The 24,355-nt window shown below is 30.7% G+C and overlaps 2 protein-coding genes and 1 pseudogene across 2 annotated transcripts; 1 reads left to right on the forward strand and 2 right to left on the reverse strand.

Moving 5' to 3' along the window:
• Positions 1-1,999: 1,999 nt before the first annotated feature.
• On the reverse strand, positions 2,000-4,707 carry LOC123922471. The gene is made up of 3 exons (XM_045975188.1): positions 4,604-4,707; positions 2,174-3,198; positions 2,000-2,020 (listed from the first exon to the last, which is right to left on the reverse strand). The coding sequence occupies exons 2-3, from the start codon at positions 3,188-3,190 to the stop codon at positions 2,000-2,002; spliced, it is 1,038 nt and encodes a 345-aa protein (XP_045831144.1). The 5' UTR covers positions 3,191-3,198; positions 4,604-4,707.
• A 3,804-nt stretch (positions 4,708-8,511) lies between these two features.
• LOC123922473 lies at positions 8,512-18,167 on the forward strand (annotated as a pseudogene).
• Positions 18,168-18,754: 587 nt separating this feature from the next.
• Positions 18,755-23,449, reverse strand: LOC123923327 (serine carboxypeptidase-like 42). Its single transcript, XM_045976014.1, has 10 exons — positions 22,911-23,449; positions 21,836-21,943; positions 21,631-21,723; positions 21,370-21,462; positions 20,589-20,674; positions 20,182-20,460; positions 19,949-20,082; positions 19,723-19,815; positions 19,421-19,538; positions 18,755-19,141 (listed from the first exon to the last, which is right to left on the reverse strand). The coding sequence occupies exons 1-10, from the start codon at positions 23,164-23,166 to the stop codon at positions 18,974-18,976; spliced, it is 1,428 nt and encodes a 475-aa protein (XP_045831970.1). The 5' UTR covers positions 23,167-23,449; the 3' UTR covers positions 18,755-18,973.
• Positions 23,450-24,355: the final 906 nt, after the last annotated feature.

Genomic DNA, 24,355 nt, shown 5'->3' on the forward strand with positions numbered 1-24,355 from the left:
TGTCTATTTTGACTTTCATTCACAGTTTTGGGTTCAGGATCATCATTTTCATTTATGATTTCACATGCAATTGAGAACGAAAATATTTCATCAATGTTCATACCTTTTCGGCTCCACAGATTTCCTGTATTAACATAATTTATTGAAATCTCGAGATCATTCTTGTTATCAGCTTCATTATTAATGATCTCATTGTCATCATTTTGTGCTTCTTCGAGAGCACAATTTTCAATCATGGATTTGTTGTTATCTAGTGTCTTTTCAGGATCACTTTCAATCATATTCACCTTTTCTGTTTCTTTTCTTTTTCGGGGATTTTTGTCTTTGGATCCCATAGGTCGGCCACGCTTCAAGCGTGCCTTGGATGTACTTGCTACATCATTTGTTTTTGAAATATCAATTCTAGCTGGGACATTTATAGCTGGTACATGTGACTTTGTCACTCTTTTCAAATCAGTGAATGAATCTGGCAGTTGGTTTGCTAAATCTTGTAAGTGTACTATTTTCTTTACATTTTCTTCCCATGATTTATTATATGGGTCCAAATGTAATAAAGATGGTACATACCATGTTATTTCATTTTCTATGTGTTTATTTTCTCCCCCTAGTGTTGGAAATTTTGTTTCATCAAAATGACAATCAGCAAATCTTGCCTGAAAAACATCACCTGTTAAAGGTTCAAGGTATCTAATAATAGACGGTGATTCATACCCTACATATATTCCCAATCTCCTTTGAGGTCCCATTTTTGTTCTTTGTGGTGGAGCTATTGGGCCATATACTGCACAACCAAAAATTTTTAAATGGGAAATATTTGGTTCCTTACCAATTGCAAGCTGATAAGGGGTGTGTTTATGATCAGCACTCGGCCTTAGACGGATGAGTGCTGCAGCATGTAAAATTGCATGACCCCAAACAGTAACTGGTAGCTTAGTTCTCATTATTAATGGTCTAGCTATATATTGAAGACGTTTTATTAACGACTCAGCTAAGCCATTTTGTGTATGCACATGAGGAACAGGGTGTTCAACAGTGATTCCAACCGACATGCAATAATTATTGAATGATTCTGATGTAAATTCACCAGCATTGTCAAGTCTAATTTTCTTTATAGTATAATCAGGAAATTGTGCTCTTAATTTAATTATTTGTGCAAGAAATTTTGCAAATGCCATATCACGACTTGACAATAAACAAACATACGACCATCTACTAGATGCATCAATTAATACCATAAAATATCTGAATGGTCCAGACGGTGGATGGATAGGTCCACATATATCACCTTGAATCCTTTCAAGAAATGCAGGTGATTCTATATGAATTTTGCCTGGTGAATGTTTTGTTATTAGTTTTCCAAGAGAACAGGCTTCACATGGTTTATCCTCTTTTGTAAACTTTAAACCTTTCAAATGATGACCATGAGTACTTTCAATTATTTTTCGCATCATTGTTGAACCAGGGTGACCTAAACGGTCATGCCATAAAATCATAGTTTTGGGGTCTTCTTTTACTACCAAATTACATTCAATTTTATGTATATATGTATAATGTAATCCCGAAGGCAATTTTGGTAGCTTTTCTAAGGTTTTCTTCTTTCCAGAAACATTAGTAGTAATATTAATATATTTCATATTGCCTTCAGTTACAGTTTCAGTGTCAAACCCTTGACGATATATGTCATTAAAACTCAACAAATTTCTCTTTGATTTAGGAGAATATAAAGCATCATTAATGACAAATTTTGTTCCATTTGGTAACATGAATATAGCATTACCCGTCCCTTCTATTAAATCAGCAGGTCCTGAGATAGTATTTATCACACCTTTAGTAAAATTTAAATCATTGAAATATTTCTTACTTTTGAGGATCGTGTGGGTAGTTCCACTGTCCGGGATGCAAATGTCTTTGACATGTTCCATGTCTGACCTTCTTAAAATAAAATCAAAATTAAAGATAGGAAAACAATAAATCAATATAATACATTCAACATTATTATTCAATAACCAAATATTACACACTGCACACCACATAAGTCATACATATTATTAAATAATTCAAGCACACCACACAAGTCACACATATTATTAAGTAATACAAGCACACCACACATTATTCAAATACATATTTAATTAGTTACTTAATTCATATTCACTTCATTTTCTTCTTCAACAAAATCAGCAGCCTCAAGGTAGGTAGTATCATTATTGGGTTCAACTTCATTAAAATTTACTTCCTTTCCCTTTTCTTCAACAGATGCCCTGTATTTTTTACACAGGTGCTCTGGTGTCCTACACGTCTTAGACCAATGTCCATTCTTTCCACATCTAAAACAGATATCATCACGGTTCCTTGAAGGACCTTCTTGGATATATTTACCTTTACCTTGATGATTCATATTATTTTGGTCATATTTAGGAGGCCTATAATTATTCACATATCCTCGTCCACGACCTCTACCACGAAAGTGGTTTCGACCGTGATTTCTGCCTCGACCATCAAAATGAGCTTTACCCCCTCGTCCTTTATGACGATTATGGCCACCACGCCCACGATTAAATGTTGTTGCATTTATTTCGGGATATGCTATTGTTCCTGTAGGACGTGTCTGGTGGTTTTTTATCAAGAGCTCATTGTTTTGTTCTGCCACCAAAAGAGCTGCGACCAAATCAGAGTACTCAGTAAATCCCCTCATTCTATATTGTTGTTGCAACAATACTTGGGATGCATGGAAAGTTGAAAATGTTTTTTCCAATTTCTGTTCTTCAGTTATAGCCACACCGCAAAATTCTAATTGTGCAATAATTTGGTGCATGGCAGAGTTATATGCAACAACACTTTTATAATCTTGGAACCTTAATTTGTTCCACTGATCCATTAATGAAGGTAACATGACTTTCCTCTGATGTCCAAATCTTGCCTTAAGTTTGTCCCATAGTATTTTGGGATCCTTGGCATTTGAATATTCTGTTTGTAATCCATCATCAAGGTGGTGTTTAATTATCCGATTTACTTTCGATTTTTTCATTGCTAATTCCTGTGAGTCAGCTGTTTGCACCCCTGCATTATCTCCTTCTAGAATTTTATCGAGCCCCTCACATGCAAGGTACTCAGTTAAGTTGTTGTTCCATGTTATGTAATTATCTCCGGTTATGTTTAGAATTTTGAAATGATGCTTAACGTTTGACATGTTTATATCTAAAATACAAAAGAACACAATCAATTTTTAATGTATAAACTATGACAAAAAAAATAAATTATTTTATTCAATAGCTATGATTACAAAAACCATGATTCTATCAGCTAATAAACCAGGCTAATACTAGTAATGGTAAAACAACAAATATTGTTACTATTATAAAAGGTTCTTCTAATTCTTCATATTTGGTGATCCAGAAGATGAAAAACATAAAGACAAGTAGAGTGATAAGCATAAGAAAAAATTTAAACATTTTGGAAATATGAGTAAAAGTTTGAGAATGGTATGAAAACTTATGAGTGAAGGTGAAGTATTTATAGGGTGAATTTTATGAAGTGTCCGTTACGTTACCGTTGGGTTTATGGCCGTTGGGAGATAGTGGAAAAATGTAAGCTTTTACTGTTCATGGCCGTTATGTGGCCGTTAGGGGATATGAGAAAAGTGTTAAATTTTATTGTTTGTTACCGTTGGGAATGAGTAAAAATATTCTAAGTGTGTTAAAAATCATCTAGCTCTTAAGATGCACAAATGGAGAGAACAACATGTAAAGTTATATGATAATAACTTTAAATAATATCAAATTTCAAAATCTTAATTATAAGTCTCTCGTGAAATAATATTATTGACTGAGATTTTAGTCTTCCATTAAGAATTAAAGTTAGCAATATTATAGATGTGGATTTTAGTCTTCCATTTAATATGAAGATTAGCATTATAGATGTGGTTTTTGGACACCTCCATTAAGTATAAAAGTTAGTCATACATATGGGGTTTTAATCCTCCACTAAGTATGAAAGTTAGTAATATAGATGGGGTTTTGAATACCTCCATTAAGTATAAAAGTTAGTCATACATATGGGGTTTTAATTTAGTCATACATATGGGGTTTTAATCCTCCATTAAGTATGAAAGTTAGTAATATAGATGGGGTTTTGAATACCTCCATTAAGTATAAAAGTTAGTCATACATATGGGGTTTTAATCCTCCATTAAGTATGAAAGTTAGTAATATAGATGGGGTTTTGAATACCTCCATTAAGTATAAAAGTTAGTCATAGATATGGGGTTTTAATCCTCCATTAAGTATGAAAGTTAGTAATATAAATGGGGTTTTGAACACCTCCATGGAAATTAGTATTATTAATCAAAAATTATCTTTTGTGATATTATGGGGATTTTAGACCTCCACACAAAACTTAAATAATATTCACACTTATTATAAAGTTCTTGACAAGTTGTGAGTTTTCTATAATAAGTGGGTAAAGTAGTAGTAATAAAAATAATAATAATAATAATAGCCACTCTAGTTATAAATCACTTGACAAATTGCCAGTTCTCTATAACGGGGCGAATAATAATTATAATTATCATAAGATTAAAGTAATAAGGATAGATGATATATACCTAGTGGTGGTAAATCACTTCCGATAGAAACGATCGTGCTGATAACGTGTTGAGAAAATCAAATATTTAAGTATTCTTAAAGGACTAATATAATGATATAAATTACTAATGTAGTTATAATACTATAAATATATATATTATACTAATGAAGAGAATGGAGAGAATGAAGAAGTTTTATGAGATTACTTGTTACTCTCAAGGGTGTCTTTTACATGATCCAAAGGGTGGTATTTATACTACTAAAATTATGAATATATACATTAACTTAGATTTACTATTGCAAGTTGACATTTACATTGATAATTTTACATTACTATTTTAAGTTGACATTATAGATAGATATTTCAACATTAATAGTAACCAATGTCTTTCAAGATAATTTTGTTGATTTTCCAATTTATTATAACATTATTCTTGTTTTCTAATCTTTTTCTCCCTTTATTCTTCTCTCTCTTTCTCCTAGTTGTTAGTTAGTTTTGGTAGTGTTATAGTTTGTTAACCACTAGTGTTGCTGTTGGTATTTAATTTTACTCTTTAGTTTTGTGTACTGAATTAATATTTTCCTAAATTTTGTTTTCCCTCAATTTTTTTTAGTATCATTATATATGATATGAGTTCTAGGGTCTAAAATGTATGTGTATGATTTGAACATAGTTTTAATTGTGGTATTTTTATTTTATTTGTAAATGTAAAAGTTTTTCTTAAAAGAAAGTTAAATTTTTCTTCTATCATTTGATAAATGTGAGAGTATAAAATTTGGTTTATATCTGAACAAAAGGTAATTGGAATTTGATTTGAAAAAATCTTCCTAATAATTCTGGGTTGAGGCCAAGTATATGACAAGTCGTATAGAACAATTTTAATGTATATTTATGCTCTAAAAAATAAAATAATATATACATTTATCGTTGAAAATTTGTATATATGGTGCCCCCACTTTGAATAATTTCTGGCTCCGTCACTGATTCAATTATATTCACACAATCATATTTGATAATTGGTATAGTCTTGTGCTGGATAACGTGTTATGAAATTAGTTTTAAATAATAGTAAGAATATATAGAGAAGGAGAGAAAGGAAGAAGAGAAAATAATAGACTCTTGTATTTCTTATTCTTATGTTTTACATTATAACATAGTCATATATCTATATATATAATTCCTAAATAGTTCTCCTAACCCTAATCCACTTAGACCAAACAAATTGCTTCATTTAGCCACATTATCCATTTAAATCCAATTAAATCACTCTATAATGCCACATCATTTCTACTTATATTATATTATTATTATTATTTTATTATTGTCATCTCTATACTTTTCATATTCTACATTTATATACTTATGGCTTCTTAATATACACTCACTCAAACCTTTACTTAGCCTTTACTTTTTTTGGCGAATATAATAACATTTACTTACTATATTATAATAAGGAGAATACATTTAAATCCAATTAAATCACTCTATAAGCCAAATTACTTACTATATCTATTACACTATATAAAAAGGATACCTTAGTTTGGGCTGGATTTTTCTTAATACCTATTTTACCCTCATTTACTTGGTTGGTTATCAAACTACATCCACCCAATGGTAACCGCTGCATACCACAAAGTTATGCTATTCAAGTTAATCTATAACAATATATAAAAAGGATAGGTGAGTTTGGGCTGGATTTTTTATATTGTCCAAATTACCCTTCAATTTAAATTCAAATTTTAAATTCAAATAACACAATGATTCTTTCTTATTAAGGTCTTCCAACTATCACAATTTTTGCAGAAATTTAAATAAGGTATATTTTTTAATTGCAAAACTTTATTAATCTCTGAATTTTAATTTCATAACATAAGAGTTTTTTTTTTTTTTACATAAGTTAGACACAGGCAGGCGCGGAACGCGCCTGTCTGGCCCGCTAGTTATAATAAGGAGAATACAAAAATACACAATAATTAACTTTGTAACTCCCGGTAATATATTTTTCATCTCTTAAGTCACCATTCAATTTTCATCCCTTGGACTCTTCTACCAATATTTTAATATATAGGTTACAATTGTTTTAATTTGTATCTTATTCATATTTTCCTAACTAACCATTACGAATGTTATAAACAAATATTTTCATCCTCTGATGTTCAATCATGTGCTTAACAAGATTACCATTTATTTTTTCGGTTGAATGTGAGAATAGATTTTCTCATATCTTATATGTGCAATTTCTCTTTCCATTATCTTGCCTCTTCATCTTTTGTGCATCGGGTATAAATACTTATGTTATTTTCTAAAACCATGATTTGTCGTAGTTATTTTATTTTTTGCAAAAATTAACTTTTTGCATAACAAATAAAATCAAGAGAATTTGACATTTTTTGTTTGTTACAGATCATACATTCAACTTTTGTGTTGCACATCATTTATAGGTTTAGTTAAGTGCTACTGTATATGTGTATTCATATTCTATTATGATACAAATTAAATAATATATACTTTATTTTTAATTGAATTATGTAATAGTTGTTTTACTTTACTTTCCTTTCCTTTACTTTTTTATTTGTTCATTTTTTTAATTGAAATACTTACTTTTATAATATTTGATTTTAGGCTTTGGGTCATCATCTCTTACTTAAAAGAACTCAACTGTGAGGTTGATGCTCTTCACATATGTCCCTTTGGAATATTTTTAAAAAGTATGTACCCTTTAATTTTATTTGTTTTATTTGAGTTTTTCTAATTCTGTCACTATTTATACACCAATTGTGTGACTTAGATTTTGTCACATCTCTTTTCATCAAATCATTTGTGTGTTTTGAAATAGATTTATATGTTGTGCGGAGATATATCATATTACTCCTATATATATAAATTTTAGATAGTTATTATGTTACTCATGTAAAGTAAACCATAATCCTTAAACCAATAATATTTCTTCATTTAACCACATCAGTCACTTACAATGCCACAAAATAAATCTTTTGAATCTCGAATTCTCTATTTTATTATTATTATTTTGATAATATTTAATGTTTCAGTTTTATGCAATTGTAAAATAAAAACAATCGCATCACACCGTGCATCGCACGGGTAAGGGTCTAGTATATATATAATTGTCGTTACAAATAGCGAAAGAAAAAGAGAAAAAATGAAACAATTATTTAAGTGGCGCAATACATTATGCTAGCGCATGTTACCAATTGGGATAAGAGGCCTATTTATGGGTCTGTTTGTTATATTTTTTTTTTTTAAATAGATTTTTATAGTGTTAAATAATTTTGTGTAAAAAAATTTTACAAAGAAATTTTTTATAAAAGCATCGAATGAAATTTTGGTTTGAATAGTCATTCTTAAAATGTTATTTTAGGTATTTGATTATTTTATTGAAACTTTTTTCGGATATCAAAATTTCGAAAAAAATCACTTAATTTTGAAGTTATTTCAAATAGATTTTCATAAAAATCATTTTTGAAATACAACTTTTTGAAAAAATTGTGATTTTGATTATGTTTTGATCTTCAATAATGTATGTTTATGTTATATGATGTCAAAATTAGTGTTTTAATTTAGAAAAAACGAATAAATAACTTGTAATATTTTGAAAAACAATTTTAGAAAATCTATTTTAAAGAATACAAAGAAAAAATTCATTTTTTTAAATCTAAAACAAACAGACCCTATGTTTGAAGACGGAGGCCTAAAATATATATATTGATATAATAGTTGATTTTTTTTTATACCTAAATCATTTAAAAAGAATTATATTTTTGGGCCTAAAGTTAGGGCTTGAGCCGCTTTATATTTGGATCGGCCTTGTAGAATATCTCAAGGAAAAAAAAAAGACAATAGAATAGAGTTTTATGATTGTGATTTTTGTTAATTTGGTTTTTTTTTTATTTTATTTTATCAAACTAGATGAGAAGAACGCTTAAGGACATTGCAACTTTGCATGAAATTTTCCAACAGCCATAGTTACAAGGTGCAGAGACAAGATACATTTTATTAAAAGCAAAAATAATTTTGAAATGATTATTAAATATGATAATGAACAATTGTCATGATATATAATTATTATCACTGTAAGATTAAAAAAAACCATTGAGAAGTTTTTCCGGATTTTTCTGCGAAACTATTTTTCCTGCGGAATCTTCTGAGAATTTATCTGCGGAATCATGTTTTCTAGGGATTTTCCTGCGGCTTTATGGCGGAACTACCTGCGGAAATTTCACAGGAACATTTGCTGCAGATTTATTCTCATTTTCGGCAGGAAATTCCGCAGCTAAGTTTCCTAAGGATTCAAAAAATGGCAGGAAACAATTACCCACGAAGGTTTTTAGCTGCGAACTATAATCCACGGGAAATGTGTTTCCTAGGGATTGTTTACCCAAATCCGCAGGAAATTCGGAGGAAAACAACAAATTTCTAGTAGTGATTTCTGAGTTGTTTAATTTTTTTTCTAGGTAATTAACTTTGTGATGACAGTCAATAATATGATGTTTTTAGTATCAAATTAGGGTAGTTCTAATAGCAATTGAAGCCCAAAAGCAAGCAAATACTTGGAAAAGTGAAGTTACTTGGCCCAGAAGCAAGAAAAATGGAAAAAGCGGCAAAAACGTAATAAACAGCGTAGCCATCGTACCTACAATGAGATCCCAGCGTGGCGTGATGAGAAAGCGGTTTAAATTGAAGAAAATCTGCAACAAATCTTTACCATCGTACCATGATGACTTATCATCGTGGCACGATGAAAGGCGGTTGAAGAAAACTGAAAATCTAGAGAAGATCTTCCATCGTACCACGATATGATCCACCGTGGCCACGATGAGGCAAAATTACACGCCATCGTGGCCACGATGGGTGCGATGGACGCGCAGAAAAAGCTCAAACCCAGTTGAAAAACTATAAATAGAGCATTCCTCCTTGACTATTATTCATTCAGAAATCACTCAACAATCGTGATACTAAAAGAGAGTTAGGAGAATTCTAAGGAGGAGGCAAGGAGGCCAAGGAACTCCAAGGCCAATAAGGTTCTTTTCTGTTTTGTCTTTGTAATTTATTTTTCCTAGGTTAGGTGTAGTCGATGAACTCTCTTACGAATGCTTGGTTTTGTATAATTTGGGTATAAATTCAGTTGTTCCTATTGAAACTCTTTTATTGTCTGGTTTTTATATTTATTTTAATACTGATCACATTAGAATAAAATCCAAGGAAATTAGTGGATATTGGATAGGAAACGAAGTTAATTATCCCGAACGAAGGACGGTGTGCTAAGGTCCAACATGAGACCATTAAATTCAATATCTGAGGTCTTAGTATAGGATTAAAAGCTTAGTCTAGAACGATAAATTCTGCCTGAAGTCAGAGTTAGGACTAGTTTGAGGAACACATGACAGCTTGTGAAACATTGAGCCTTAAGGATAATGATACCAAAGTCTAAACGAGTAAGTGGAACCGACTGGGGCGATAATATTTAAGCAGAGTAAAGGCAACCCTAACTAGGCTCTGACCAGTTTGTAATAGAAATAGGGAACGAGTGCTTCCGAACCTATTTTAGAAGACTAATCCTAATAGAGGGGAACAAAAGAATTAACCACCAAGCAGGAGTAAGGGAGGGACTCGAAAACACTTAACCACCCCGCGTGGACACACACACACACCTTTATTTACTTTTCAGTCATTTACTTTCCTGCAATTTATTTTTACCCGCACAACTATCTAAACAACAAAGCGAATGCAAAACCATTCCTAAGCGAAACTAGTAATTTTGGCACAATCCATGTGGAGAACGATAACTTATCACTTTAATACTTGGTTGTGATTCTGTGTATTTGCAGAGCCACCATCACTTTGTAAAATTGGCAGAACTATACTATGCAGCAAGCCATGGTATAGACACAATGGACCAACTAAAAACAATGCTGAGAAAGTGAGAGAAATTCTTACACAAACTAAAATTCTGTTAAATAATTTATCTAATTTTTATTCTAGTTTTCTTATTTGTTACATTGTTTCAATCTAACAAAGCAGTGTTGTTCCAACCTGCAAGGCAATTCCTACCAATGATTGATGAGGTTTGATTTTTTTTCTTTTTCTTACTTAAAATCTCTATTCATCCCCCATAAAATTGGCATTTTCAACACATATCGTACTTTATGATTAATAAAAAATTATATAATTAATTATAGGTGTACAAAATATTGTTAGAAAAAACAAAATCTGTCCCAAGAGCTAAGGTAGAGAACAACAAATTTTGTTTGTCCGTGGACTTCCGTTGTGTTGACGAAAAGGTACAACAAAAATTGATAAATTAGTATAATTTTTTTTAAAAAAAAACATGATTTTTTTTTATGATAAAAAATAATAATTTATGTTAACCAGTTTTTTTCACCTGAAATGTTGTTTTTCAGAGTTGGGCTCCATTCAAAGCCGTCTTAAGATTTTGGGTGCTCTATGCAAGTTATAATTTTGGTGCCCCATTTATTTTATAAGTTATATAAAAATATATAATGTAAAAGAAAAGTGAAAGATTATAATTTCAATTGTTAAAATCTCTCTAATAACTTTTAATTCTTCAAATAGATGTTACTATGAATATCATAAAAGTCTAAAGTAACGTTTGACCTGACTTTTTTTCCTCTTATTCAGAACTTATGCAAACAACTTATGCAATTTTTATATATTATTATAAGTTTGTCAAGGTAGTTTATGATAAAATAGCTTATAAAATTATAATTTTCACTAGTATGAACTTATAAAATAACATAAAACTTAATTTATATTGCATAAGCTCAAAAAAAGCTAGGCCAAACGGACCCTAAGTTTATTTTAAAATTTAGTTTAATAATTATTTAATTTAATTATTTTAATACGCGAACGCATGTACGCACGCACGATTGTACGCACGCACAAACACACACTAAGTGGAGAGAAAAATTAATACTCCTAAAATTATGGTGTCATGTGCGGTCGCTCCTCTCGAACACCCTCTAGCTCTATTGGTGGAGAAAGTTAGATTGGTGTTAACTGAATACCCAAAACTTAAGCTAACACAAGAAAGAAAAGTGTTGGAAATTCATTCCACCATCAAATGGGACAAAGGAAAGGCCGTTGAATTCTTGTTGGAATCATTAGGTAATTATAATATTGTATAATTATAGTATTGTGTACTCCCTCCGTCCCATATTATAAGGGGAAAACTCACTTTTTTTCCCAAATTATAAGGGAAAAACAAAAATATTTATCTTTTTCAATTCTTTTTTTTGCTTATTCTCGTAAAGTTAAATACAAACTACATTTAATATTTACTCTCTCTCTTATCTTTTTAGTAATCAATAACCAATAAAAATTGTTTTTGCATCTTTCTTTGCAACTATTTTCAAGAAAAATACAAAGAAACATATTTCAAATTATTATGTTTTGGTTATTCTTAATAATGTTATTTTTTATTTTTCCTTTATAATTTGGGACGGAAGGAGTAATTAAATATATAATTATGTTATGATGTGTACTAATTACTCTTAATTAATTATAGTACTATTATTTATAGGATATGCGAATTCTGATAATGTATTCCCAATTTATATTGTTTTTTTTTTACAATAACAAAATGATATTCATTCATTCAAATTGATAGATTACATCAAAAACAACTACATAATCAACATCGCTAAAAACGTAAAGGATGAATCTGTGAACAAAACTCACAGCATCCGAGTTAATAACATACAACGGCAAAATGCCTACAACAAATAATATGATAAAGTTAAAGTCACCGAAGTATCCATGCCTCCGGATCTGCAGCGTTGAAGCCCAAATCATTGGTTGAATCTATAATTGACTGAAGCCGATCTTTTCAATAGAAATCAAATGAACACCGCACAATACGGGACAACAAAAACGTCGCACAAGACGACGAACAACACAACGCCGCACTCAGACGACGAAATCACAAAAAAGAAAACACAAAAGAAAAATTTGATCAATGTGAAGATCACTTATTTAAATAAAGAAGAAAAAGAAAAACAATTATGAAGGGTGATTTTGGGTCAAAAATTGACCCTAAAACCACCCCTCCTTGATAGATCAAGAAGAAAAAAACTAGGTTAAAGTGGGGGGCGGTGGCTATGAAGAAAAGGAGAAGAAATGTTTCCTTTTGTTTTCAATTTATATTGGTTAGGGATGGCAATACGGGTCAAGCCCGTCGGGTCGGTCCGTTTAACCTGCCATTTTTTGCGAGGTGGGTTGACATTTTTAATTCGTAAAATTAGTGGGTTGACCCGTCGGGTCTAATTAAATTTTATTTTTAAAAAACGTTTCAACCCATTATAAATTAATCTTCTATTTTTGGCCCATATATTAAGAAATAAAAGTCAACTCAATTAACCTAATAGGGTTAATTAATATATATTTCACTTTTCTTCCTCTCATTTTTGTGGATTTAAATGGAATTCAAATTTTGTTTGTTTTTTATTTAAATTGAGTATTTTCTTAAGGTTTTATTATGGTTCCATTGGTTTTATAAATCATGGATATTTGAAGTTTTGAAATTTTGATTGATAATTTTAGTTTTTGGCCACCTTGTTGGTTGATTATTATATTTTGATTTTCTTGGATGATTTTAAATTTAATTTTATTTACAAATTTTTAAGATATTTTTGCAAATTTATAGATTTTTTTATTTTTTATTTTATTGACGGGGCACTCCCACCAACCCGCCATCCGCCAAAAAAATAGATTTCACCTTCATCCTTTGTCAGTACCTCTTGATTACATTGCCATCTGTAAAATATAAAAAAAAAAGGCTTAATTGCACTTTTGATCCCCCTATTTTTAAAAAAATGAAGTTTTGGTCCCCCTATTTTAGAAACCAACTTTTTAGTCCCCCAATTTTAATTTTTTTTTAGTTTTGATCCCCCATCCCATTTTATGGCTAATTTTGTTGATGTGACATTGTCATTAATGCATATCAGTGTCCACGTCGACAAATTTAATATCCATGTCATTATTTATTTTTAATTCAATAAAAATTTATTTTATAAAATATTTTAATTATTAAAATTATAGTATTTTTTTAAAAAAAAAAAAATCAATAAAAAAATAATTCAAAAACATCAAAAATCACACCAAACAATCTATAGCCCCCATTACCATCATCCACCGGTCCTCTTTGATTCAAATCAAACTATTGCATATTGAAAGCAAGTTTTGTGTTTCAAGAACCTCCAACTTTCATCATCATCCAACTTTATATAAAACCAATATAGAATTCAACTTCAAACTTAAAACAATTTATGGGTTTTCATTCAAACCCATCCAAAATCATAGATAGTTTAAAGAGTATGAGTAATTTCTATTGACTCACAAAATTATCTATAATTTCTTTTCGTTTTTAAAAATCCAGAAATTGTTGAGTTTGAACGAAAACCATAGGATTGGTGAAATCCATAAGGAATGATTCTCTCTGATATAAAATTCTAGTAGTTGAAAGTTTGATAATTAGGGTTTCAAATTTCATATTTTATAAGATTTAACAATTATTATTTCAGTTGAATATATAATTCTAATAATTAAAATATTTTATAAATAAAGTTTTATTGAATTTAAAAATATATAATAATGACATGGATATTAAATTTGTCCACATGAATGTTGTCACATCATTAGTTACAATGCCACGTCAACAAAATTAACCCCAAAATGGGATGGGGGATCAAAACTAAAAAAAAATGAAAATAGGGGGACTAAAAAACTGATTTTTAAAATAGGGGGACCAAAACTTTATTTTTTTAAAAATAGGGAGACCAAAAATGCATTTAAGCCAAAAAAAAATTCACTTATGTAATTTGTCGGGTTTTGCGCAGAAGGGACCAAGGGGTTGGGATTCTTGTTTCTAGTGTTCCAAAAGAAACAGACGATTCCTACACACTTCAAGATCCATTGGAGGTAACATATCTCTCATCCAAGATATATGTATATAAATTAAATTCTTAAATAAATATGTATGTGTGTTTTTAATTAATTAATTCTGCCAAAAAAATATTTAATTAATTAAATAATTCAAGTAGCTAAATTGCATATAATGATATGATTGATGAATATGAGGAAAATATGAATAATATCTAGTGGCTTAATTTTGTGTAAGAATTAAGAGGAGAATAAAATCACGGTAAAATGATTCAAATTAATTAATAAAAATATTACTTTTTTTAATTTTATCTATATATATATATATAGGGGGTTGAGATTCGAACTCTGGTCATCCCACTTATCCACCTTAAGGGTGAAATTTATAGCCATTAGACTATATTTCAAAAAAAAAATTAATTGGCGGGATCCAGATTTTATACAATAACTGTATCACAAAGTTAGTATTATTAACCGTCAGATCTAAAACTCATGGCTAAGATTGATTTTAGTTAATTTGATAATTTTTAATATAGAACGTCTGATTTTTGATTAATGGCTAAGATTTGAAATTTTGTGAAAATTTGCGTGCTGTAATTACAGCAGGCAATCATGACCCTTAATTGGCATACCAAAAATGAATCAGTGATAATAATTTAAAACTTTTAAGTGATTACAATTTTTTTTTAATTCTTATTTGGAGAGAAAATCCAACAAAGAAACAACCATGTGAAGTACCAAAATGTCCTTCAACTTGCCAAAATTCTCAAACAATTCCACCTGCATTAAATGCTACCTATTTCCTTGTACTTTCCCTCTTCCATTGTTACATCTTCCCATACATACCTATCATACCACCTTTCCACAATATCACATTTACCAAACTAAGATCTTGAGGTAAGATCACCGAAATACTTCTTCTTTTACATTTTTTTTTTTTTGACAACTCAAACAATTCCACTAGACAGCTGCATCAAATGCTACCTATTTCCCTGTATTTTACCTCTTCCATTGTTACATCTTCCCATACATACCTATCATACCACCTTTCCACAATATCACATTTACCAAACTAAGATCTTGAGGTAAGATCACCGAAATACTTCTTCTTTTACATTTTTTTTTGACAAATCTTCTTTTACATTTTTAGATCTCATTTTTTTTTACATTTCCTGCTTATTGAGGTGAACAACATTTTTTTGTGGTTAAGTTGTTCCGTGTATGTTTTGTCATGAACCATGTTTATTAGTTTTAGATTTCGTTTTTGGAGTTTCATTTTGTTGTTTTTTAATCACACAAGTGTTCAAAATTATTGCTTCCTATTTTCATGTATTTTTTAGTAATGAAGCATATTTTCGTTTATGTTCACAAGGAGTTTCTGAAGGCGAGAAACACACAAGAAGTGTTTGATGAACAATAAACAATAGAGTGTGTGCAGCGGAAATATCAAACACAAGATAGAGAGAAGAAAACACACAACAGTTTTATACTGGTTCTTCCTACTAACGAGAGTAGTCCAACCCCTTTGACACACAAAAGAGTTCACTATAACCGCACTGATTACACTTGCCCTAGCACCTTGCCTAGGACTTCCTTGCTCAAGTACCACATACAAGATACTTCCCTTTGCTCAAGCACAAATGTAAGACACTTTCCTCTAACTTAACCTAGTTAAGAAAAATTACAACTAAACACTTGATATACAACAGAGATTTCCTTACAATTTAAGCTCGGTTTCAAGAATTTGAAGAACACTTAATTCTAAGATTACAAGATGTGAATTCTAAGTGTTTCAGACAGCTTTTGATTTTGGCAGAGTGTATGCTCGTTTAGATGCTGCAAATCTTTTTTTCTTCTTCAACCGGTGTCTTTTATATGTCTTCTATATATAGGCAGTGAGAATGAGATAGTTGTAGACATGTATTTGTTGGAGAAGTCGTTGGAGGAGCGTTGCGTTGAGCCTTGTGAGTTGTAGAGAGTCGTTGGACTTAGTCTTTGCAACAGTCGTGTTGAAGTTTTGCTCTTTGGTTAATAATTGTTCCTTGCTTTCTTCTTTGTACAATTGTTTATAGGCATGGCAATGGGGCGGGGCGGGGACGGGTTTTGCCCTCCCCAAACCCAAACCCATAAAGTTTGGGATTCCCCAAACTCATCCCAAATTCGAGCGGGGATAAAAATGATAACCCCAAACCCATACCCAACGGGGATCGGGTATCCCCATCGGATTTCGGGTATCCCCATTACGCCTCTTTCCACGTGAATTTAGATTATATTTTAGTATTTTTTTATTAAAAAAAAAATTAAATGTCCAAAATTATTTTCTCTCAACAATATTTTTTTAAATAAAGGAAAAAAAAATAGAGAAAATGGTTTGTTTAATACTCAAATTAAAATAAAAAATAAATATATGAACGTAATTTAAGAGATTGTTTAAGCGTTTCTAATTTAAAACAGGTGAAATCTAATTTTTAGTATAAGCGGGGCGGGTTCAGGGACGGGTTCGGGTGGGTATCAATGTACCCATTACCCGCCCCAAACCCATCTTTTGAAATCAGGGAAAACCCAAATCCGAACTCAAACCCAGTCAACTCGGGTTATCCCCGTCAAAGCGGGTATGGTTTGGGTGGGTACCCACGGGTATGAGTTTTATTGCCATGCCTAATTATTTATTGTCAAAACAGGAAAGTACAATTGACTAGATAGTTATTTTTCTGCTTTATTGTTTCTACAAGTCAGAACCTTAAAGACACCTTCTGATCTTTACAAGGTAACAACACCCAGGGCCTACCACTCATAGGGTAATGTTCTAGAGGCATTGCTTCAGAGCATAAACTTTAGAGGCAGGACGTTCAGAGTCTGCTGATGCAAAGATTAAAATCGCTTATAATATTGTCTAACTTTTGTATCTATTGTTTACACCATTAACATATTTGCTATTCATTTTATTTGCTTATAGGGTGATCGTGCTAAAGGTGTGACTCGCTATAAGGAGTTTGAACATTGGAAGGAATTTATTGTCGAGAATACGGTCTATGTTTTGAATAGCTGTTATGTTAATGATAACGATGCATGTTTCAAAGTACTCCCTCCGTCCCAAAATATAAGGGAAAATTGGTCAACTAAAGTTGATGTATCTAGTCCAAATTTTTAACCAAATACATCAACTTTCTTTGACCAATTTTCCCTTATATTTTGGGACAGAGTAGTATGTGAAAGTCCATTTAAAGTTGTGTTTGGTTCTGGTACCAAGTTCACTAAAGATGATTCTATCACAAACATTCCGCCTCGTAAATTTCACTTCAAAAGTTTTAAGGAAGTTCAAGATGGAAAGTTCAAAATCAATATTTTATATGATAGGTTATGAAACCTTTAGTATCATCAGTCTTTATGATTTCACTACTGAGTTTTCGAACTAATGTTTTGTTTTTTCATTTTCATAGATCATAGGAGGAGCTCTTCATGAAGTTGTCAAAACTCAAACCGCAGCTTATGGAGAAAAAAAACCATGCACAAATTTAATCTTAGCTAATGAATGGTACAATATAAAAAAGTTTGGTTATTATAATGAAATATAATGATTTTCATTAATTATTGTATCCTGATAAACTAACATGTAAATCAGTAATATCATGTTTTGTAGTGGTGACATGGTTGATGTTACACTGTGAGAAGCTTTTTCTATTCGGTTAATGAACTACATTTCTGATCGCAAAGAGAAGGGTCCAATCATTTTAATCCTAACACATGCACAATGCACACTAGGAGGTCTATAATATTCCCCAAAGTTCATATTAAATTGGTCTGCTTATGATTAATACATTTACAATTACTAATAACAGTTTTATACATTTATTCAACTTCATTATAAATAATAGGAGGCCAAACTTTTGTAACAATTGGTCAGGATCGAAGCTTTTAATCAATGACAAACGAGGACTGTTGCAAAGTTTAAATCTTCATAAGTTACAACATTGCGTTGGTTAAATATTTAATAACAACTTTCGCATTTGAAGCAATTTTAAATTTTTTTTTTTTTTAACTTAAGGACGGAAATTTTTAAGTGAATTTTTTATGAAAAAATGTAACAAACGGGCCCTAAAATCCAATGAACCCGACAAACCGAACCAACCAGTAAAACACCCGTAGTTTTTCTGTTGTAGTAAAAAAAAATCGAGCGAAACCGGCACTTGGGAACAAAGCACATATACTTCCCAAATAAAGATAGAGGAGCAAACAATGCAGTGAATCGAAAGACTAAAAAATGAAAAAGAATGGAATAATTTCTTGTCCCACTTCCCTTTATGAATTTCTTTTCCATACAATTTGCTAAATGGCCTAAAAAGAAACACTTCTTAATAAATTCCTTTTTCAAATGTTATATCATGTAAGAATCAATTGGACTATAGAATCTGCTATTTTCAAATGTTATTTATAGTTTACAGATTCATCATCCCATTTGTTATTCAAATATAATTCATCCACCAACTGACGGACGAGTTGTGTTCGGCAATCTCCTACCGTTCACAAAGGAACTGAATAGATGCAGTGCTCTAGAAGGTTGTGCATATGGTACCATGTGCGCTGCTCCTCTTACGGTGGCGAAAGTTAACAAATTTCCGTACTCGGTTACCCAACCTCCAACCTACGTATACATTTATATATGTCATCAATCAAGTTTTACTCATAATAGTATTGACAATCGCGGATCGTGGAAAATAATGGTTTGTTCAATTTCTGCTACGCTACAATGCTATAACACTGCTAAATAGAGTATTGCAAAACAATAGCTATTTGTTCAAAACCAAATCAAAACCACCGTTAATTTTGAAAACTGGAGTGAATGAAATAGCATATAACCATACCTTAGTATACTGAAATTTTTTCAAAATGCAAAAAATGGTTAAAGTTTAAAAGAAATTACCTGGCCTTTGTGGAACCAAGCACCATATGGGACTGTAATCTTGAACTTCAGGTCGTGCGCTAGTTCACGGATGAGTGTTCTAGAACCAAGTAATGGCACAACAGAATCTTGGTCTCCACTGTCACAATAATTTAACATAAACGATTAACTTATTAGGAATCAGAAGATTTCGGGAGAAATGAACACTAGAGCTTTCGAAGCACTAATTTCTAACTATCTGACACTGATCAACATTCTGTAAGATTACTATCAAAATGTATAGATTAAATAGCCAATGAATCTCTTTTGTTGAAATTTATTACCTGAAAACCCATACTGGAATATGGTTTTGAACAATCCGTTTGAGAATTGGAAGCATATTAATGTTAGGATCGGTATCACTGTAATTTAAAACACTGCAATGAAAAAAAATGAAGATCAGACATTTGATCAGAAATGAAAGTTAAAAACGTAGGCTCTACTCAGATGATATTTTCGGATAATAGTTATACCAAAGCATTTATTATATGTTATATGTTATATACTTACCCGCTGCACATGGACCATGGATACGGCAAATTGGTACGGTTTGCATGAAGAGCCTTTTGAACCTCCGGAAGGTTAAAGTAAAAACGTCTTTCATAACTCATACAGACATCTACCCCTACACTTATTTTAGTAGCCTGCATTAATAAAATAACCAAATTAATTAGTTTATAAATTTACCAGAAGTTAAAAAAATCATCCATCGCCAGAACAGAAAACAAATGACGAAAAAGTACCATCTTTTTCAATCTCAATTCTTGTTCAACAATAGATGGATAACAAACATCGAGAATCACATCGTAGTTGTTTATATAATCTCCAACAATTTTATAAGCATCGCTGGTTGCATTGTAGCATGATTCAGATACATTATGAGGATTTGTAAAAGTATAATCATCGAAATCGCAATCCTTCGTAATGGCAAGGCCAATTTCATCCGAAATCATTCCGTGTGACCAGAAGTAGTCATATGTTGCTTGTGCATCACGATCGAGATTCAAAAGTGGGTTTCCAATCTAACAAGCAAAGAAAAATGTTTAGATTACTTTAATTAATTAACTTCCCAAAATTTTTAATTAATAGTCAAATTATACAAGATCGGTCTAAAAGTGACACAAATATCAAGTTATGAATGGGATCTTACAGCAACTCCTTTCAATTTGAATTTGTAACCGGTTGAATGAGCATTATAATCAAGAATAGCATTAGCCAACTGAGGTATGTAATGTCCTGAATAACATTATAAGTGTTAGTAAAGAAACAAAAATTGATCGTGAGAACAAAGGTAATATGAAACAATTAACAAAAATAGAAAAGACTAACAAAAACATAGAGAGATTCAATTTAGAAAATAATATAAAATATTTCAATAAAAAATGAAAAAATAAAATGGGGTCATAATTATGCAGCATATATTGCAGTTAGGAACGATGACAAAGGTTATGAGCATATGCATAAATAACAGAATATGAAGTTTAATCATATAGTATAACTGAATGAGGGCATAGCTTATGATGTTATATAAGCATACGAATAGAATATAAAGTTTTTCTTTGTTGTGTAAATCGGGTATCCTCTACATGCAACTGCGTCATATAGTATAACTGAATGATGGCATAGGTTATGTGCATATGCGCATAAAGAATAGAATATGAAGTTTAATCATATAGTATAACTGAATGATAGCATAGGTTATGACGTTATGTGGTTATGCATATGAATTTAATATGAAGTTTAATCATATAGTATAACTGAATGATGGCATAGATTATGTGGATATGCATAAAGAATAGAATATGAAGTTTAATAACATAATTATGTCAGCTAAATGGAATATTTTGTAACACGAGATCAACTTTTGCGAATTTCGAAACGATAAATTAGTTATTTAAATTGGGATCTGATTATTGTGTTTGTTGTTAGACCTGCATAGCTTTCTCCGGTAAGAAACAACTCTCTTGATCTGTAGGTAGGAAACTTCTCATACCATTTCAGGAAGAACAACAGCATATCATTGGCTGCCAAAAACAAATTAAAGAATTATATTCATGTCTAAGAAAAACTAACAATCTGCATAGTGCATACATAACTAACAAACTCCATTCAGTACAATCTAAAAAAATTATCATTTTCTTTTGCATAGATAAAACTACATAAATTTGTTCCCACAAAGTTTAATTTAGTACCTGTGGAGGCGTCACCGATGTTATAATCAGAAGCTGTATTTGAGTATGACCAACCAACTCCAGCAGGAGACTCGACAAAGAGGAGATTCGAAGCTATGAAAAGAGTATACATAATACACAATATTATATGATTAAGAATCAATGTATAAACAAAATTGTTCTCCAATATCATAACAGAAACTAATATATAAAACAAAATTGATACCTCTATTCCAAGACATTGAATTCTTTCGTAGACCGCGTCCATCACCATTAGGAAAAAACGGACCCAATTCAGTAAAGGCACCTCCTCCAATGGATGAACATCCAGGACCTGAAAAATTAACAAGGATACTACTTATTTTTTCTCAATTAAACAACAGTTTTCGAGCCTCGTAAGAGGATTCAAATTCGAATTTGATGCAATCCATGTAACAAACAAAAATAAAATCTCTACATGTTAGAAAAAAACATTGCATCTTTCATATAAGTTAAAGATACTTTCTGTCAAGTATCAACTGTTAGAAAAAGCAGATTCATTGTACATTCTTTTTTTCTTGTCAAGAAACAGGATTTCCTACTAACAAGACAAAGAACACAAGCTAAATTGGTAGGGACAACTCAAGTACACAACACAAACACAAGTACAAGGAAATGACAATCATCTATGCTTTTCACCAAAAGATAACATCAACATGTGAAAATCAAATAGCTTATTTCAATTGATGGCAAAATTGTCAAAATCACAAGAGTCATCACAATTTTGACAAAAGCTATAAACTTTGTAGCTTCTACGAAATCAGGGTACCGTCTTGATTCTGTCAAACTCACAGTCAACCCAAAAATATATACACAACCAACAAAAAAATATACCATGAATTGGTAGGGACAACACAACATAACACAACACAGGTACAAAGAAATGACAATCACCTATGCTTTTCACCAAAAGGTAACAACATGTGAAAATCAGATAGCATGTTTGAATTGATGGCAAAATTGTCAAAATCACAACGAGCCACCGCAATTTTGACAAAAACTACAATTTTTATTTTGGTCTAGTAGACAAAAACTACACTTTACTGTGTAGCTTCTGCAAAATCATAGTACCATCTCGATTCTGTCAAACTCACCGTCAATCCAAACAAACACAAAAGATAAACTAAAAAAAAAGACAAAAAAAAATAGACCAAATAGAGTGAAAAAATTAGAACAAAGAAAATTAAGTGAGCAACCATAATATTAATAATTAAAAGGGATGATAAAAAAAATATATTAAAGTAATGAATTATGATTATTACCTCCATTAAGCCAAAGGGTGAGTGGTTTTTGATGAGGTTGATGGTCAGCCTCAACAAAATAATAGAAAAGACTTCTACCATGTTTTACATCAATATCAATATAGCCAGCATATTGACTGAATTTAACTTTAGGTTGTCCTGGTAGACTAACAATCAGATCCTCAATTGGGTACCCTTCTACTACTACCCTTGTTCCTAGAAAATTACAGGCATAGGTTGCAACAATGAAAATCCCAATAAGCCAAAACTTTCCCATTTCAATTCACTAGCTAGAACTAGAAAGAAACCCACGCTCAAGCTCTATATCCTTTAATTACTGATAAGTTGTTTAAATAATGGTGGGTACCGGGTTTCAAATAATAATAGTTTAATATTCAATAAAGTAATAAAAAAATGTATTATAATAAATAGAAAAGTAGATGGTTCAATAAGAATGAATTTGAAAAGTTTGCCGTTGCTGATATACTCGTTTCACCTACTTACGAATTCGGATCTTCTCCAATTTTCTCTCACGTTGGTTATGTTGTATTTCCTTTTCCAGATATAATTATAAGCAAAAAAGTAATGTATTCAGTCTATATTATTAACCAAATACATTAATTTTTTTTTAATGAATTTAAAAAATATTTTTTTGCTTATAATTGTATCCGAAGGGAGTAATAATCTTAATCAATTATTCACTTTTTTTTTTCTTTCAATTTTAAGTGTTTTTTTATTCTTTATAATTTATCGACTATTAAATTAAGAAAATGAGAGAAAACATTAGAAAAAAATTAAGGAGATCCAAATAGTGACCTAGATATCATGATTCTTATATTTTTATTTCTTTTCTATTTCATCGCCTTGGCATGAAATGCTTTCGGCGGTCTTTTTCCTAAATTCAAATATTAATTAGACACTAAATATATTAATTAGTTTTTTTATAGTAAAAATTAAAGGAGTACTCCCTCCGGTCACAATTACAAGCAAGAAATATTTTTTAGATTTATTGAAAAATAATGTATTCAGGCTATATTATTAACCAGATGCTTATAAAAATAAATATTATTAACCAGATACATTACTTTTTCAATGAACCTAAAAAGTGGTTTTTTTGCTTATAACCGTGTTCGGAAGGAGTACATAGTATGTCCGGTTGATTTTTTTTAAAATTCATTTAATAATAATATATTTTATTTATAATATAAATTAGATATATCAAATATTTAATAAATTCAAAAAAATACTTTTTATGAACTAAAATAAATAAATTTTTTACTTAGGGAGAAAACTTAGGTCAAGTATCATACATCCTTTTAGTTCTGTTCTCCACTTAAAATTTGACACATCAACAATTGTTTACCATACATCATATGTTTCAACTTTAAATTATTGATGTGTCAAGTTTTAAATAAAGAACAGAACCAAAATGAAGTATGATACTTGACCTAAGTTTTATGTTTTTA

This window comes from Trifolium pratense, linkage group LG4 (genome assembly GCF_020283565.1).
Source record: "Trifolium pratense cultivar HEN17-A07 linkage group LG4, ARS_RC_1.1, whole genome shotgun sequence".
Classification (NCBI taxonomy): Eukaryota; Viridiplantae; Streptophyta; class Magnoliopsida; order Fabales; family Fabaceae; genus Trifolium; species Trifolium pratense.

Bases quoted from the DNA above. Each gene is read 5' to 3' on its own strand.
- LOC123923327 (XM_045976014.1), bottom strand. From the start codon at position 23,166: ATGGGAAAGTTTTGGCTTATTGGGATTTTCATTGTTGCAACCTATGCC. The intron at 19,539-19,722 runs GTAATAAATTTC...TTATTGTGACAG, and splicing joins ATTCCAGTATGGGTTTTCAG to TGGAGACCAAGATTCTGTTG. The intron at 19,142-19,420 runs GTAATTTCTTTT...ATGTATACGTAG, and splicing joins CTTGGTTCCACAAAGGCCAG to GTTGGAGGTTGGGTAACCGA.
- LOC123922471 (XM_045975188.1), bottom strand. From the start codon at position 3,190: ATGTCAAACGTTAAGCATCATTTCAAAATTCTAAACATAACCGGAGAT. The intron at 2,021-2,173 runs GTTGAAGAAGAA...TGTGGTGTGCAG, and splicing joins ACCTTGAGGCTGCTGATTTT to TGTGTAATATTTGGTTATTG.